This window comes from Dreissena polymorpha, chromosome 5 (assembly GCF_020536995.1).
Source record: "Dreissena polymorpha isolate Duluth1 chromosome 5, UMN_Dpol_1.0, whole genome shotgun sequence".
In the NCBI taxonomy this organism is placed as follows: Eukaryota; Metazoa; Mollusca; class Bivalvia; order Myida; family Dreissenidae; genus Dreissena; species Dreissena polymorpha.
In genome coordinates, this window is record NC_068359.1 from 94,632,323 (window position 1) to 94,650,830 (window position 18,508).

The 18,508-nt window shown below is 36.3% G+C and overlaps 1 protein-coding gene across 6 annotated transcripts in view; it reads left to right on the forward strand.

Moving 5' to 3' along the window:
• The window catches only part of LOC127881817 (roundabout homolog 2-like), a 114,191-nt gene that overhangs the window by 62,744 nt on the left and 32,939 nt on the right, over nucleotides 1–18,508 (forward strand). For all 6 annotated transcript variants that reach the window (XM_052429956.1, XM_052429951.1, XM_052429954.1 and 3 more), the window contains exons 3-8: nucleotides 2,393–2,548; nucleotides 6,812–7,033; nucleotides 10,238–10,528; nucleotides 13,821–14,084; nucleotides 15,103–15,227; nucleotides 15,732–15,900. In XM_052429956.1, the coding sequence (XP_052285916.1) occupies nucleotides 2,393–2,548; nucleotides 6,812–7,033; nucleotides 10,238–10,528; nucleotides 13,821–14,084; nucleotides 15,103–15,227; nucleotides 15,732–15,900 (1,227 nt within the window). The remainder of the gene's footprint in view (nucleotides 1–2,392; nucleotides 2,549–6,811; nucleotides 7,034–10,237; nucleotides 10,529–13,820; nucleotides 14,085–15,102; nucleotides 15,228–15,731; nucleotides 15,901–18,508) is intronic.

Here is an 18,508-nt window from a genome sequence, read left to right on the forward strand (position 1 = left end):
AGTTAAATTTTATTTTTATCCTTAAATTGGGAATTTTTCTTAAGTGTTTCATTTCCTATTGCAATAGTTTGGCATCAAGAATTACATCAAAATAACATCATTATGTCAATGTTATTTTAGGAATACCAAAAGAAACATGTGATTCCTTATCTAGTAAAGAAATACAAAACATTGTAATTGTGAACTTAAATGAAATTATTTAAGAAATGACTTAAGATGTTTCTGGAATACCACCCCTGGACTGCAAATTCAACGATTGAGGGTTTGATCCCCATCCTGTCCAAATAACTTGCGGGGGGTATTGGTCATTAACCATTTACCACTTAGATACATATTTTGACGCTTTTGTTGGCCCTTAGAAAGTTAAATATAATTAAAGACCTTTCTTACTAGATTCAAGTTTTACAGGCTTCATTTCCAACTCTTAAATACTGATGAGCAGCAAACAGCATAAAACCTGAGCAGACTGCAAGTTACTCGCTGGCTGTTCTGGTTTTATGCTGTTTGCACATAGCCATATTCACTTTGTTTCTGAGTGGGAAAGGGTTAACCCTTTCAGCGCTGGAACCGAATTTTAATGGCCTTTGCAATCAGTTTGCATCCTAATGAGATGCCACAGAACGTGGCGTCTCATCAGGATCCAAATTGTTTGCTATTCTGATAGTATTCTTTGAAAAAAATGGAAGAAAATGCTAATTTTAGAAATTCAGCAGACAACATTTTAGCAGACGACAAATTTCCCAGCATGCAAAGGGTTCAATCCTTGCTATGGCCATTCTCCCCCTACCTCGGATTCAAGTAATGCCACTGCCAGTTTTTTACAGAAGTTTGTGCTCTAAGTATTCAGTGTTTTTTTTCATTCAAATTTGGGTCCGGTATCACTGGCCCCATCCCAAATGGAAAAAAGTTTCTTTTTCCCAAATTGGACCTAAAAATTCCCAATTGAAGGTTTCAAAAAAAAAAATTACAAAATATTGTTACATCTTAACATTTAGTACCGATCACATATAGCACTATATTAGTTAACCCTTAGTGAATTTCATAATGAAAACACTTGTATTCTTATTGTTGAAGCATTTGTAAGCAAAACAGCAACAACACAATTTTCCCAATTTTGGTCAAAACACCACGATTTTTCCCAATCCAAAAGAACCCGGCCCCATTCCCAAAATGTTGTAAAACAACACTGGTATCGATAAAGGAGCCAAACCAAGAAAGAGTGAGTTGGTAAATTGATAATAGCCATAGGACTGAATGAATTTTGAACACTGTGAAACATCAGTTCTAGCTAAAATGAAAAAAAGAGACATGCAAAATATAATAGAATGCAACTTAAAGGCCTTGCTCAATACTTTTATATAAACGGTCAAAGTTTCGGTAAAAAAAAACTACAGAATGTCATTATTATAGGCTACCAATACAAGTCTGTGATATAAGAACAACTTGCTAAAGATCATCTCCATAGATAGAAACATTTCAATGACAGGCAAAGTCTTAGGTGGTCTGATTTCAGAGAGTAGATTGAATCCAACATACATTTACAGATATGACTTGTTAGCATTCCTCAAGATGTTATCTGTTGCTGTCTTTGACAATTTTATTTCCATGACAGCAACAGTTTTAGTCTGTTACAGATAATAGTTGTTGATATTGTTTGCATTAACAAGCTGTTTGCCTTGTAGGAGTATACATAAAGATAGCTGAAACATGTTTATTACTTTTTTCGGTGCAAGATGTTACTGCTTGTCCAAGAAATTTTGGATGAGATTGATGTGTTTTGCTGAAACTGATTGTGTTAGACAAATCACTAAATTGCCTGAAATGTAACATCAAGACTCAGGAATCTGAAATGTAACATCAAAACTCTGTCTGAAATATTACAACCTGAGACTCATGTGTCAATTAACCCATTTAGTCCTAGCGTCTAGAAAAAAAGCCTTGGCAAACAGCGTAGACCCAGATGAGACGCCCCATGATGCAGCGTCACATCAGGGTCTGCGCTGTTTGCTTAAAGGAATTTCTGTAAGAAATATTCTATATATAGCAATAAATATACTAGACATGCCTAATTTTGGAAATAAATTGATCCAATTTAGAAGGATGGGAGAGTCCACTATGCATAAATGGGTTAACAGTGTTGTGATGTTTTGCTGCTTCTGGATATTGATTGTGAAGATGATCATAGTGATGATGAAAGTGGTGGTGGTGGTACCCAGTGGTCTTAATTTCTTATTTTCATTACAAAATTCAGCCTTAATTTACTCCTACACCATTGAACATTTAAGCAAAGAATAAAACTATCTTCTACATTTAACAGGTGATCTTTTGATATGAATTAACAAACAATATTGCAAAACAAATGCATGCAACAGTTCCCTTCCATATTTTGCAGGTGAAGCCAATGCCCAGCCCCACAGCCCTGATCCTGCAAGTCCCTACGGTGAGCACCTGCCTCTCGTGAGTGAGCCCAACCCCTTCATCTCTGAGGGGCCCAAAGACACGTACTTCGCCAAGAATCTGCCCGCAACACTGGAATGTAACGCGAAAGGTAGCAAACCTTTCAAATTGTAATGCCCTTTAGTTATCTGATGCTTATGCTCGTTTTAAGCGGGACTGTAATACCAAAATGCAGCCCTTTTCAAAGCCTGACTGTTATGCAAAAGGTACAGCCCTTTTCAAAGTCTGACTGTCATGACAAAGGTACAGCCCTTTTCAAAGCCTTACTGTCATGCCAAAGGTACAGCCCTTTTCAAAGCCTGACTGGTATGCCAAAGGTACAACCATTTTCAAAGCCTGACTGTTGTGCCAAAGGTAAAGCACTTCCAAAGCTTGACTCAAATATTATAAGTAAAGACCATGTTTCAAAACTTGCCCATTATGCCTTCCAAAGCGTTTATCACAAACATGCATATTTGTTACTAAAGTAAAAGTAAAAACCTTTTCTAGTTTCTTGGCAAATCTATGACTTATTTTTCCTTGATTAAAATCAATTGACTACCGGTATGTTTAAGAATGTTACTCTGTCGCTTATAAAGCGTTAAGATAATTATAGTTTTAACTAAATTAAAATAAAAAAACTTTTTTCTTGTCTATTAAAAATGCAAGGTTTTATACAGGTAACAATATACAAGTAATAATATACAATGTTAGTTGTTCAAATAAAAAAGGACCAGGTAGTATATGTCGTAATGCTTGCCAAAATTCAGTATTTAGTAAACAAATGATGATACTTTAATATTGCCATTAATTACTCATTGCAATGTTTGCTGCTCTAAATTACAAGTAGAACTTCTAATGATCATTATTTGTAATTTATCACGTCTGCTCAAATGATGGAGTGTAAGTAATACATCACGACCATATGTCACCATTCATGCAACAAGCGTGCTGTCTTGTTAAATGTCTTGTTTTACTGCGTTGTTATTACGTTTTGATGACTGAGCAATTTGTTTTTTGTGCGCTTCAAACACTTAAATTGTATTTAGGAGGTCTTCATTGTTTATGAAAGATAACTCAATCGCAAATACTATGCAGAACATTAAATGGTTCTATGTTTAGAAATTGAATGATATATATTAAAATGTTGTTACATGATCAAATGGACATAATCTAGCTTAAATTTGACCACATTAACATATCTTTAAAATGATTGCACTGACATGATTGTAATAGAGATCACAAAACAAAAATAAAAAGAACAATTAACAATTAAAAAAAAGGAAAGTTCTTTGTGAACTCACTGACAAGGTGACATTTAAATGGTGCTATTCTATTTGATAATACATTCACATGTGATCTTCATGACTTTATTCAGACAAAATTTACATTAACAAAATGACACTCTGACAGCCGGAAGACCCGTTGTAAAATCGTGTTTGAGGAAGTCCGCAACAAGTCACACTTTTAAGTTTTGTTGATGAAATTAATGATGTACAAGCTACTGTACAATATTGTGTGCTCATGTTAAAAAAAGTTACATGATCAATTTTGTTTCATATTAACTCTTTCAGTGCTGGAACCGAATTTTGAAGGCCTTTGCAAACAGTTTGGATCCAGATGAGACGCCACAGAATGTGGCGTCTCATCAGGATCCAAACTGTTTGCTATTCTGATAGTATTCTTTTAAAAAAAAATCAAAAAATGCTAATTTTACAAATTCAGCAGAGGACATTTTAGCAGACGACAAATTTCCTAGCATGCAAAGGGTTAATGAAATTCAAGGACACCATTATGTAATTTCCCAGCATGCAAAGGGTTAATGAAATTCAAGGACACCATTATGTGTGTGTATTTGGAGGTTTATGAGGTCCAAGTCAGTGACTGCATTATGTGCAGACCCAGAGTGTGTCCCAGCACTCCGACCTTATTAACTCTTTCAGTGCAGGAACCGAATTTTGAAGGCCTTTGCAAACAGTTTGGATCCAGATGAGATGCCACAGAACGTGGCGTCTTATCTGGATCCAAACTGTTTGCTATTCTGATAGTATATTTTGAAAAAAAATCGAAGAAATGCTAATTGTGGAAATTCAGCAGACGACATTTTAGCAGACGATAAATTTCCCAGCATGCAAAGGGTTAACTTACTAGACTAGCGAAAGAAAGTTGTGATAAATTATGAATTATAGCTGCAATGTCCAGCTATTGTGTTGTTTTTGTCCCCTACCGGTTTCACCGCAAGGGAATTATGGTTTGCACTCTGTGTGTCTGTCAGTCAGTCCGTCTGTCAGTCCGTGACTCTGTCACACTTTTCTGGATCCTGCGATAACTTTAAAAGTTCTTAATATTTTTTCATGAAACTTGAAGCATGGATAGATGGCAATATGGACATTATGATCGTCATTTCATTTTGTTCCTACATCAAAAATTCTGGTTGCTATGTAAAAAAAAAAAAAAAAAAATATATCAGACAATGGTGGAGCCGGTGTAGCGGTCCATTTCTCCCCCAGCCAGTTTTTCCCCGGGGAAAAATTGGCCTAGGCCATTTTTTCCCCGGGGAAAGATTGGCCCAGGCCGTTTTTTCCCCCAGGGAAAAAATGGCCCAGGCCAATCTTTCCCCCCCCCCCCCCCTTGGCCAAATTTTCCCCCTACTTAAAGAATTAATTGCAACATGACTCTTGGCCATTTTTCTCCCCTCGGCCAATTCCCCCCTCGCCCCCCAAAGTAATTGTCAAAAGATAAAATTAAGTGTAAAAGTAGTCTTTGGAACGAAACCAAATGGTAGGGGGGAAAAACTGGCCAAGGGGGAAAAATGGCCTAAAAGTGAATGAACAAGAGGGTCCTGTATCGCTCACCTGAAACTCCTTCTAGATTGCAAACAAACATTCTGTATGATTTGACTTAGTTGTAACCTAGCTTTTGCCTGCACATGACCAACTTCCAAACTCAGGTAATGATTTGATAGAGATGGACATTGTGATCCATTTTCATGAAGATCAGGAAGAAAATATGACATCTAGAGAGTTAACGAAAGTTTTCTATAATTTGACCTAATGACCTAGTTTTTGACTACCTATCACCTACATTCAAACTCAACCTATATTTCATTGAGATGAAGGTTCTGACCAATTTTCATGAAGATTGGTATGAAAAGTGACCTCTGGAGTGTTAACTAACCGTTTCTGTGATTTGGTCTGGTGACCTAGTTTTGGAACACACATGACCCACTTTCCCTAACTTAACCTAGATTTCATTGAGATGAACATTCTTACCAATTTTCAGGGGGGGGGGGAATTTGCAAAAAGTTGAAGAAAAAATGTAAAATAGAAGTAAAATAAAAGATAAGGGGGTTGAGGCAGTTTAAGCAACTCTCAATCAAATTCTGTTGTTAAAACTACTTTTACATGTTAAGGGGGAAAAACTTGCCATGGGGGGAAAAACTGTCCGAAAAGTGAAGAATAAATGTAAAAGATAATTAAGATAAAAGATAAGGGGGTGGAGGCAGTTTTAGCAACTCTCGATCAAATTCTGTTGTTAAAACTACTTGTACATGGTAGGGGGGAAAAACTGGCCAGGGGAGAACAACTGGAAGAAAAGTGAAATATAAATGTAAAAGATAAGTAAAATAAAAGATAAGGGTGTGGAGGCAGTTTTAGCAACTCTCAATCAAACTCTGATATTAAAACTACTTTTACATGTTAGGGGGGAAAAACTGGCCAGGGGGGAAAAACTGGACGAAAGGTGTAGACGGAGAGATATATTAAATGAAAAATCAGGGGGGGAAGAATTGGACTAGGGGGGGAAGAATTGGCCTAGGCCACTTTTTCCCCGGAAAAAAAATGGACTAGTACCTTTTTTCCCTGGGGAAAAAGTGGCCAGGGGGGAAAAATTGGCCTGTTACACCGGTAGGGGACATTTATTGCTTGGCAATAGTCTTGTTCAATATTGGTGTAGTATTGTGTTGTGGGGGGAAGCCAAAGTACCCAGAGGAAACCCCTCCTGTCCTGTATGGTAGCCACTAACCAAACTCACATGCTGCCAGGAATGGGATTTGAACCAGGGTCGCCTAAGTGAGAAACTAGTGTACAAACCACTGTGCTAGCAGGACAGCTGGACACCATTATTATTGTCCTATAAGTTTCAATTTGCTGTCAAATGTTGAAAATAAAAATCACATCTTTTAATTAAATGCATTTAACTATATAAATATGGCTTATGCTGTCAAATTCTTTCTGACAGTTCATATTCAATATCCTGGTTTAGCTCTTTGTATGGGCAGAATCAGTGTTTTATTACTTTAACTGGAGAGTTCATTGCCTTAGCTTCCAAAGATGTCAGTTTTTAACATGGATTGAAATTATTAATTTCGCTTCAGGGGACCCAACTCCGAAAATCGCCTGGTACCACAATAGCCGACTGATCGAATTTGACGAGTTGAACTACAACGAGCAGATCCGGATGCTCGTCGAAAATACGCGACTTTTCATGCTCCAATTCCTTCATTCTAAGAATAGAACATACACTGGGGAATACTATTGCACTGCTACCAATATACACGGCGTTGCGCGCAGTCGCACAGCGGTGGTAAACGTTGCAGGTACAGATTTTTTTTCAAGTTGTTTATTTGGAGGGTTGAGCTTAAAACTATAATTGTATCTCATATATAAATGTAAAAATCTTCATGTATATGTATTTTCTTTTATTAGTATTAAACATTTGAAAATCAGTACTTTAAGTATCAAAGGAAACACTATTGATTCATGGCACTAAAAATCAACAAACATAAATTGTGTTCTTCTCTGCTCGAAGTTTGCTCTACAATTGCATGTTACTAATGGGGAGTTACCAAAACTTTTTTACCTACTTGTAAGCCCGTGTAAATCATGCCAAGAGCATGTCAAGAGTCAGGAGCATTGAAGATTCCGCTGTCAACTGGCTGATATGCCAAGGGCAGGGCTATGGGGAAGCATGCTTTGTAATAATGCTGATGTCGAGGGGGAAAGCTCAGTGTGTTAACATGTAATTCGGAATATAAAGCTCCGTTGTCATTTATGGCTGCGCATAGAGTACAAACAGGAGGCTCTTAGGACATTAACCCATTTATGCCTAGTGGACTCTCCTATCCTTCTAAATAGGATCAATTTATTTCCCAAATTAGGGATGTCTAGTATATTTATTTCTATATTTAGAATATTTCTTACAGAAATTTCTTTAAGCAAACAGCGCAGACCCTGATGAGATGCTGCATCATGCGGCATCTCATCTGGGTATACGTTGTTTGCCAAGGCCTTTTCCTAGACGCTAGGCATAAATGGGTTAAAGCTTGCAAATTGGTGCAGAAATATAAGTTTACCCTAAAATGCACAAAGTATGCACAAATGGTGACATTTTGTCATTTCTAAATTGTGCATGTGGAAAGTAGTGACAGCAATAATGCAATTATTTATGTTACTTCCGAACATGTGAAAACGTAAATGCATGGGCAAAAATTAAACATCACATGCCTTTCTTGCTGTAAAAGTAAAAGCTTTCTGACAGATATTGGTGAAGAATGATTCGGTTCTTGTGGAGTGTTCCAAAAAACTCAAAGTGATGATAAAAAATGTTGTCATTTGTGCATGTTGGATAGAGCACCAATTACAGTACTAGAGTTTGGGACCTCATATTTGCGTGCATAAATTGCCTATGTATTTGATGTTGCTATATGTATTTTGACAGAAGTGATAAATGATTGCTATTTACATTGTAACCAAAAATGCTTCCACATAAAATTGAAAGCACTCTATCTTCCAAAAATATTGAGAAACATTCTTTGAAAAAAATGAACAAATGAGCAATTTGAAAGTTTTAAATAAAACACAGAATGAGATGTTCATGCGCCATTTACAACAATTTGAGGGTTTCAGCCAATTGGATTCTCATATTCTTCAAGCAACTCATTCTTACCCCTTAAATGTTTCCTAAGACGGGGAGGGGAGGAGCAATCATAAGAGGTCAAAATAATGGTCTTATTTTGTGTATATTACTAAAAGAACATCATATTAATTTGACTATGTAGCTCATTAACTAAACATTGCTGTCAAAAATTCACCTTATGCGTGTATTTGCATTCATTCTTTAAGCAGTCGAAAGCATTAATGTTTGCATAAAATGTGTGTACCTTATTTTTTTAATTGGGGAGGGGGCGTGGGTTATTAGTGAAGATAGGGCATGCATTTAAAAATAATCAACATTCATGAAGAGACCTTATTCTACCAATAATTTGTATTATTACATAATCATATCATTTGGGATGGGCTTATCAGACATAGCCTTTCCAATTGAATCCATATCAGCTTGAATTCCGGACTGCTTATTTGTGTTCTACAAAAATTGAATTAAGCATGCAGCTCCCAGAGGATAGCATATTTGATCAAAATGCCCATAGACTCAGACAGAAAATGTACTAAAGTCCAATTTCAGTTCCTAATTTCTTGATTGACAGAGTGATGGGGAAAATCTAACAATATGCTTGCCTTATCTATGTTTGACAGCAGTTAAACAGCCTGAAAGCGCCACAGGCATAAAACCGGGTAGTGATAAATATGTTTTTGGCAGGTTGTAGGCTGTACTGAATAGGCAATATACCATTCTAGAGTGGCACTGGTATCTGATTTACAAAGAGTTTTATGGAATTTCATTGATTTGCTAATGGGCAGATTGTCTGACACTCTGGAATTAATGCTGATAAAAATGTCTGGTAATTAAACAAAACAGGGCTTAGGTTTTCATTGAAATTAATGTTGGCAATTTTGAATTGGTTTATGACCAGTTAAGGTTAAATGAAATTTCTATCAGACACGTTTTTGAGGTACCATATTATTGGGTGGGCATGTTTTGTATGTAGCTCTTATGTTTGACATGTGATATAGACTCATAAAATAAACAGGTGCGCAATCAAAGTACCCAACATAAACTGCAGCCATCAGGGAGTCTTTGGTTTGATGAAAAAATGGTGTTCGCTGGGTTCTTCCCTCCATATGATCACCTACAAGAGGTCCCAACCTTGTTCACGACCCTAGCAGTGTACTCAAGATCTAATGAAAGATACCAAGTACTGGTTCTTCCCAGGAAATGGACTCTAAAGTGTCAGTCTCGTTGAGCTTATAGCTTTTTGGTGCTATCAAGTAAAAATAAATAACAAAATTAGTATTAAAATGACTTAAGTAATATAAACAGATTTTATTCACTTGATTAATTGCTCTTCCAAAAGTGATATACAATCATTGTTTTTTCGAGAGGCGGTCAAATTATATTTGCACAAAATCTGTTTACAGGTTTTGACAGATTGGAGATAATTGGACCAAAATATAATTTGCAATGCTCTTGAATTGTGGTTTAAAATGTTTAGGCTTATTTTAGCATGTCATGGATCTAATACTGAACACCTACTTCGATATGGGTACTGTTGCGAGTCTTATTTTGCCTCATTAATTTTGTTGTCCCCTACCGGTGAAACCGAAGGGGACTAATGGTTTGCGCTCTGTCTGTCAGTCAGTCTGTCTGTCACACTTTTCTGGATCCTGGAATAACTTTAAAAGTTCTTCATATTTTTTCATGAAACTTGAAACATGGATATATCGCAATATGGAGATTATGAATGTCATTTCATTTTTTTCCTACGTCAAGAATTCTTGTTGCTATGGCAACAAATGTATTGAAAAAAATATAAAAAAATACTGACAATGGTGGAGTTTCACATGTAGGGGACAATATTGCTTTGCAATCTCTTGTTAAAATATAATCTCTTGTACAATTTCAGTGATAAAAGATGACTTTCGCGAGGAGCCGGAACACATGACAGCGTCTCTGGGCGCCCGTGCAGTGTTGAGATGTAAGCCTCCACGCGGCGACCCTGAGCCTCAGGTCAAGTGGCAGCACGAAGATAAACCCATCGACTTGGGCTCAAAAGGAGACGAACGTGTTCGTGTTGAGAAAAATGGGGATCTTGTGATTGAGCGTGTGACCAAGTCTGACCAGGGGTCGTATGTTTGTGTGGCGTCCAATGTGGCGGGGGAACGTAAGAGTGGGCCTGCAGAACTTGAGGTTCTAGGTAATAAGCGGTTGAAACTGGAACTATAGTTTTACATAGGTGTGATGAGAGTTGGGAATAATACTTCATCTTTTAGCATAAAAATTACAAATTGAGGAGCAGCAGATGTACTGTACATGACAACTAGTGTACAATTAGGTCTCATTGGCCACTGCTTTCTGGGCTTCTGAAAATTATATTTTGGACGAATACTTGGGCAGCCAGGGTAAATTTTATTGTCCCCTACCGGTGAAACCGGAGGGGACTTATGGTTTGCACTCTGTCTGTCTGTCTGTCTGTCAGTCTGTCTGTCAGTCAGTCAGTCAGTCCATCACACTTTTCTGGATCCTGCGATAACTTTAAAAGTTCTTCATATTTTTTCATGAAACTTGAAACGTGGATAGATGGCAATATGGAGATTATGCACGTCATTTCATATTGTGCCTACGTCAAAAATTTAAAAAAATACTGACAATGGTGGACTTTCACCGGAATGGGACAATATTGCTTGGCAAACTCTAGTTTTATTTGTCTCAAAATTTGTCTCCTGAAAGGTCACAGGGGCAGGTCAGCACATAAGGTAGTCTCAAAGACTTGAGGATGACATGTAAATAAACTCTGACTTACACACACACACTCAAGCTATGTACTTCCTGTATGCATTATTGAATTGTTTTACTGTCTTTGTTAATTTTATCTACTTTTTGTCTATTTAAAAAATTATCAAGGGTGATGTTAGCACAATTGGTTAAATATGCTATTTTCTTGATAAGATGGTTGTAGATTAGGCTTGAAAAACTTCCTAAATATTAACATTTTAATGAGACATATATTCAAATTATAAATTGAAGCACCTGCTTGCATAATTTAATAACTTTCCCTGATATCCTTGGACAAGTTATCAACCTCAGACAAAGGCAAAGCAATTGCTGTTGTTTTCTTTGTCATTGACTTGGTGCTTTGATAAATCAGTGTGTCTTTTCATTATTTTGGTTATGGGGCTCCTTTTGATTGCAAAAAATTGTATTGTATCATCACAAATTGGGAGATCGGTAATTTTGTGGCTTGTTTGCTAAGAATTGCTCTTAATTTAGCATACGTGTTTTCTAGTTTATAGTTATGATGAACTTCTAGAGCTGGATCGGAAGATGAACTACAGGTTGAGATTTTAACAAATTAACCTATTTATGCCTAGCGTCTAGAAAAAAGTCATTGGCAAAGAGTTTAGAACCAGATGAGACGCCACATGATGCGGAGTCTCATCAGGGTCTGCGCTGTTTGCTTAAAGGAATTTCTGTAAGAAATATTCTAAATACAGAAATAAGTACTGTAAAACCATTAAATTTCGTGTGGTACGAATTTTCGTGGATTTCGTTGGTGAGCTAAACCACGAATTCAAGTACCAACGATTATTTATACATTTTTAATCCGAAATCGGTCATTTCCGAATGTCATTTCCGACATTTTATTTTGTTTTCGGTTATCCGAGATATTTGCTTTTTGTAAAAAGTACTTCACTTCAGTAGATCAAATTACACTATATCTTGACTAATTAAAATATTTCCGAATTGAAAATGGTAATAATACTTTTTAAATCAAGCACGGTATTTAAACTGTACATCAACGATTGTTCTCTTTTACGTGGCGTCATCAAATTTAATTTGCAGATTGATCACATATGTCAATTCGTGCCAACTAAAGTTAAAAGAGACATAAAGGTTATCACACGTGTATTTAGGGGACCTTATTACTCAATTGTTACGCTGAGAATTGCAAATATTGTCAAAACAACATTGGTGGCAATTAGCGAGCGGGGACCCACAAGTGCGCCGCTATATCGCTCTTATAGACAATTATCGGCAACACTTTCTTGCTTCAGTGCACATTAACCTCAAGTCTTGCTGTCAACACAGATAAGCAGATTATGCTTCGTTATAACTCTGGTTGTTTTAATAAAAGTTTAATTATTAGGACGGTCAGTCTTCCCCGAAAATTTTAAATCCATGAATTACGTATCAATGAATTAGTTATTTTTTATTTGAAATCCAAGAAATTACGTGTCAACGAATTAGTTGTTTTTTTTTATTAAACCACGAAATTTCATATCGACGAATTTCTATACATTTACAGTATGCAAAGTAGTATCCGTTATTCTTTGCCATGTGTTTGGTCAAATTCAGATAATTTTAAAATTGACCCCATGTGTGGCCCTTTTACACGAAAAAGTCCCTTTAAATGTTGTGTAAAACCCCGAAACGGACCGCACACATTTTTACCTGAACATAGCCCGCAAGTCTTTGCACATTTCGTGTTCAAGGCCGGGTTTGGGCAAACGATCTCTTTAAAGTCAGCACAATTGTCGGCGTCGTCCTCACATACTCCTGAAACAGGAGATAACAACAAATGTACGTGAATGGCATGCGTTTGCAAATGGAGACGGCTAGGTATGACTTTAGAGAATCGTGCAAACGATATTCACGTACATGTAACATATCAATGCAGACTTGTGATAAGTGAGATAACACGCCATTTCCATATAAAAGCTTTTTGGACAGGTAGTATCATAAAAAGACAGTATAAATGATTCAACATTGTGAACAAATAAGGCTTGTGCAAAGGAATACCAAAATGTATGTCTTCAAGAAATCATGTAACGGAAGATGAACCATGTACTAGTATTACTCAATTGTTACTATTATGGGACCGATTCCGCTGAGAATTGCAAATATTGTCAAAACAACATTGATGGCAATTAGCGAGCAGGGACCCACAAGTGCGCCGCTTTATCGCTCTTATCGACAATAATCGGCAACACTTTCATTCTTCAGTGCACATTAACCTCAAGTATTGCTGTCAACACAGATAATCATATTATGCTTCGTTATTACTCTGCTTGTTTTAATAAAAGTTTTATTATTATGACGGTCAGTCTTCCCCGAAAATTTGAAAACCACAAAATTACGTATCAAAAAATTAGTTGTTTTTTATTTGAAATCCACGAAATTACGTGTCAACGAATTAGTTGTTTTTCATTAAACCACGAAATTTCATACCGACGAATTTCTATACGTTTACAGTATACTAGACATCCCTAATTTTGGAAATAAATTGATCCAATTTAGAAGGATGGGAGAGTCCACTAGGCATAAATGGGTTAATATATACTTTTTAACCTTCAATTGGGAATTTAAATTAGTGAACAATTTATACTTTTTGACATTGAGAATAGGGCCCAATGTCATCCCCAAAAATAGCAAAAATAACCCACACTATTAATGTGCTCAAAATGAACCAAGGGTTCATAATTTTGCAGATATTCCCCAGATAATTGAATATCCAAAGGACACGACAGTAGACAAAGGTGCCACGGTCCAGTTTACGTGTGTAGCATCGGGAGGGACAGATGCTCGAATTGTCTGGTCCAAAAAGGGCGGCGGCAATCGCAAAAGCTGGCGCATCCCCGTTGAGTCGATGCTTGAGATAACAAATGTTTCACCCGAAGACAATGGCACATATGTTTGTACGGCCGAGAACAATGCGGGGAAGGCTGAAGCAGTAGCAGTGCTCAACGTTTACTGTGAGTTTGATTTTGACTGCTATCAGGAAACATGATTGAATGTGAAAAAGTTGTGACGATAGTCAATTGATAAGTGGTATAACTAAATGAATAAACTAATACATGACATTTTACATTTGAATTAATAAATTTTGATAAAAGAAGTTTTGTATAAGTGCAATTTTATGGTATGTATTTCATGGAACAATTTCAAGAAACAATAACAGGATTCTTGAAAGAATATTACATTATGTTCTGATTACTTTTATCGTCTTTCTCCTTACGAAAAAAACAAATATTATGATATGATATATTAATAATTGGTTGGTGCATACAATTTATTTATTATTCTTGATAATCAGGTTTTATCAGAGTCATTAGTTTAAACAAAAGAAAACTTGTTTTCTTTCTTTCTTCCTGTCTGTCATTCTGTCCCAAAACTTTACTGTACAGTAAAGTTTTGCAATAACTTTTGAAATATTGAACATAGCAACTTGATATTTGGCATGCATGTGTATCTCATGGAGCTGCACATTTTGAGTGGTGAAAGGTCAAGGTCATCCTTCAAGGTCAAAGGTAAAACAACACACTAAAAAGCGGCGCATTAGGGGGCATTGTGTTTCTGACAAACACATCTCTTGTTCTAAAATACAAAACCCTGCAGCTGGGACACATTATTCTGCACTTTGGTAAATGTTCCTTTCTGCCTGCCTTTATCAGATCATATCCGTTTGCCCTCTAGTCTATAATAGTGTATTATTAAATATAAAAATTAATATAATCTTCCTTTTTTGTGATGTCATTAGCCAATAAAGGTACATAATCAAATATATGAATTAACATTCACATTTTGATAATGTCACATTTTTATTTCACAGTTGCCCCATCAATCGAACTACAAAAATTAATAATCGACGGTTGATGATGTCAAATTTTTATCAATCCGTCACATCAGAGTTTGGTCCTCCAGTCAACAACAGTATATTATCAAATATAAGAATAAATAATTGTTTTATAATTTCATGTTTTTCTTTCCCAGTTGCCCCATCGATAGTAATTAAACCGTCCAATCAGATCGTAGCTGTGGGTAGGACAGTGAGTCTGCCGTGTAAGGTACTGGGAAATCCTGAACCCACCATCTACTGGGAGACTAAATCATCCTCGGTAAATATTGCACACATTATGGTAAATATTTGTCATGACTCCATAAATATTCCACACATCATTAAATATTCCAAACATTTTGGTCATTACAACTTGTTCTATGTTTTGCACAACCTAACTATTCTACACTGCTTGTTTGGTATTAATTCTCTCATTTTGGTCATTTTTCTACATAACTAACAATATTCCACATGATTTTAATGTTGTTGTTTTTTCATAATAAACTTACCAATATTAAACGTTAACCCAGTACTGTCTTAACTCTTTCAGTGCGGGAACCAAATTTTGAAAGCCTGTGCAAACAGTTTGGATCCAGATGAGAACCTGGCGTCTCATCAGGATCCAAACTGTTTGCTATTCTGATAGTATTCTTTGAAAAAATCGAAGAAAATGCTAATTTTAGAAATTTAGCAGACAACATTTTAGCAGACGACAAATTTCCCAGCATGCAAAGGGTTAAGTTGCCTGTGGACTTACATTGAGTATCTGAATTATTCCTTACAGGAGCTAATGTTTGAAAACAAAGTATATGCGGATGGCCGCATGTCAGTGGCAGATGACGGCACACTGCGTATAGAGCGGGTCATGAAATCAGATGGCGGAGAGTACACGTGCAAAGCTATTGGCTCCAACAGTCAGCCTGCAGAGGCCACCGCCCTCCTGACAGTCCGAGGTCAGTAGGTTAACATTCACTGAATTTTATTTGCCCAAAGTTACAGCCTCTTACAGGCTGTTTCCCAATTGCAAAAAGTGAAAAAAGAGTGTTTTCTAATGGCAAAAAGTAACTGTGTTTAAAAAAAAATGTTTTTCCTATAAAAAAACTCAAAAATTGGTTTATTGAGTTTATTTTACAGCAATTTAATTCCCTAGCACTTTATAATATAAATTTAAGCAAGCAGTTAAACATGCACTTATAAACTATTGGTATACTGTTATTTATAATCATATTAATAATGTTAATTTTTCTTAATTTCATGGTCTTTTGCATTTTTTCCCCAATCAAAAAAGCACAGGCTGTAAAATATTAAGCCAAAAATTTACTGACATTTACTCCAATGTGACGTCTTCATTTCCTCATGCCAATCAGGGCTCCCTCTGGCACAAAACTATCCTTACGTTAAAGTTATGTTATAACATGTATAATCTATACATTTAGCTTTTTTAGGGGGTTTTGTGAATACAAAGTTATAGCTGAATGGAAATTTTATCAGCCAATTTCCAAATTTGTACCCACGGGGTTATTCTGCAAATGCCAGAGTAAGCCTTGTCAATTATTATACCTTGAATTAACCCATTTATGCCTAGTGGACTCTCTCATCCTTCTAAATTGGATGAATTTATTTCCAAAATTAGGGATTTCTAGTGTACTTTTTTAGCTCACCAGTCACGAAGTGACATGGTGAGCTTATGTGACCATGTGATGTCCGTTGTGTGTGCGTCCGTCTGTCCGTCCGTCAACAATTTTTTTTGTGTAGACAGTAGAGGTCACAGTTTTCATCCAATCTTTATGAAATTTGGTCAGAATGTTTATCTTGATGAAATCTGGGTTGGGATTGTATTTAGGTCATCTGGGGTCAAAAACTAGGTCACTAGGTCAAAAACTAGGTCACATAATAGGTCAATTAATAGGAAAACCTTGTGTAGACAATAGAGGTCGCAGTTTTCATCCAATCTTTATGAAATTTGGTCAGAATGTTTATCTTCATGAAATCTGGGTTGGGATTGTATTTGGTTCATCTGGGGTCAAAAACTAGGTCACTAGGTCAAAAACTAGGTCAAATAATAGAAAAACCTCGTGTAGACAATAGAGGTCGCAGTTTTCATGCAATCTTTATGAAATTTGGTCTAAATGTTTATCTTGGTGAAATCTGGGTTGGGATTGTATTTGGGTCATCTGAGGTAAAAAAACTAGGTTTCTAGGTTAAATAATAGATAAAACGTCAACAATTTGTTTGTGTAGACAGTAGAGGTCACAGTTTTCATCCAATCTTTATGAAATTTGGTCAGAATGTTAATCTTGATGAAATCTGGGTTGGGGTTTTATTTAGGTCATCTGGGGTCAAAAACAAGGTCACTAGGTCAAAAACTAGGTAACTAGGTCAAAAACTGGGTCAAATAATAGAAAAAAACCTTGTGTAGACAATAGAGGTCGCAGTTTTCATCCAATCTTTATGAACTTTGGTCAGAATGTTTATTTTGATGAAATCTGGGTTAGGATTGTATTTGGTTATCTGGGGTCAAAAACTAGGTCACTAGGTCAAAAACAAGGTCAAATAATAGAAAACCCTTGTGTAGACAGTAGAGGTTACAGTTTTCTTCCAATCTTTATGAAATGTGGTCAGAATGTTTATCTTGATGAAATCTGGGTTGGGATTGTATTTGGGTCATCTGGGGTCAAAAACTAGGTCACTAGGTCAAAACCTAGGTCAAATAATAGAAAAACCTTGTGTAGACAATAGAGGTCGCAGTTTTCATCCAATCTTTATGAAATTTGGTCAGAATGTTTATCTTGGTGAAATCTGGGTTGGGATTGTATTTGGGTCATCTGAGGTCAAAAACTAGGTCACTAGGTCAAATAAAAGAAAAACCTTGTGTAGACAATAGAGGTCACAGTTTACATCCAATCTTTATGAAATTCGGTCAGAATGTTTATCTTGATGAAATCTAGGTTGGGATTGTATTTGGTTAGTCAGGTGAGCGATTCAGGGCCATCATGGCCCTCCTGTTTCTATATTTAGAATATTTCTTACAGAAATTCCTTTATGCAACCAGGGCAGACCCTGATGAGATGCCGCATTTTCCAAGGCCTTGTTTTCTAGACGCTAGGCATAAATGGGTTAAATACGAGCGCATATGTGCCAGATTAGTGGTTGACATGAGGGTGAAGGAAATAAATTAAAAGCGTCTCAATCATTTTGGACATTTGCAATTATAGCGACTGAAAGTGATTATAAACAATTATTTCTTTTACTATTGATTGTTATTGCTTGCTTGTTATGTACTTAACCCTTTCCCACTCAGATGGAAAATAAAAATGGCCATGTGCAAACAGCATAAATCCAGAACAGCCTGCGAGTAACACGCAGTCTGTTCAGGTTTTATTCTGTTTGCTGCTCATCAGTATCTAAGGATTGGAAATGAAGTCTTTAAAACTTGAAACTAGTAAGAAAGGCCTTTTATTAAATTTAACTTTCTTAGGGACTACAAATGCGTCAAAATACATATCTAAGTGGTAACTGGTTAAGTCGCATTTTACAAGGTACATCACATTTTACTTAACC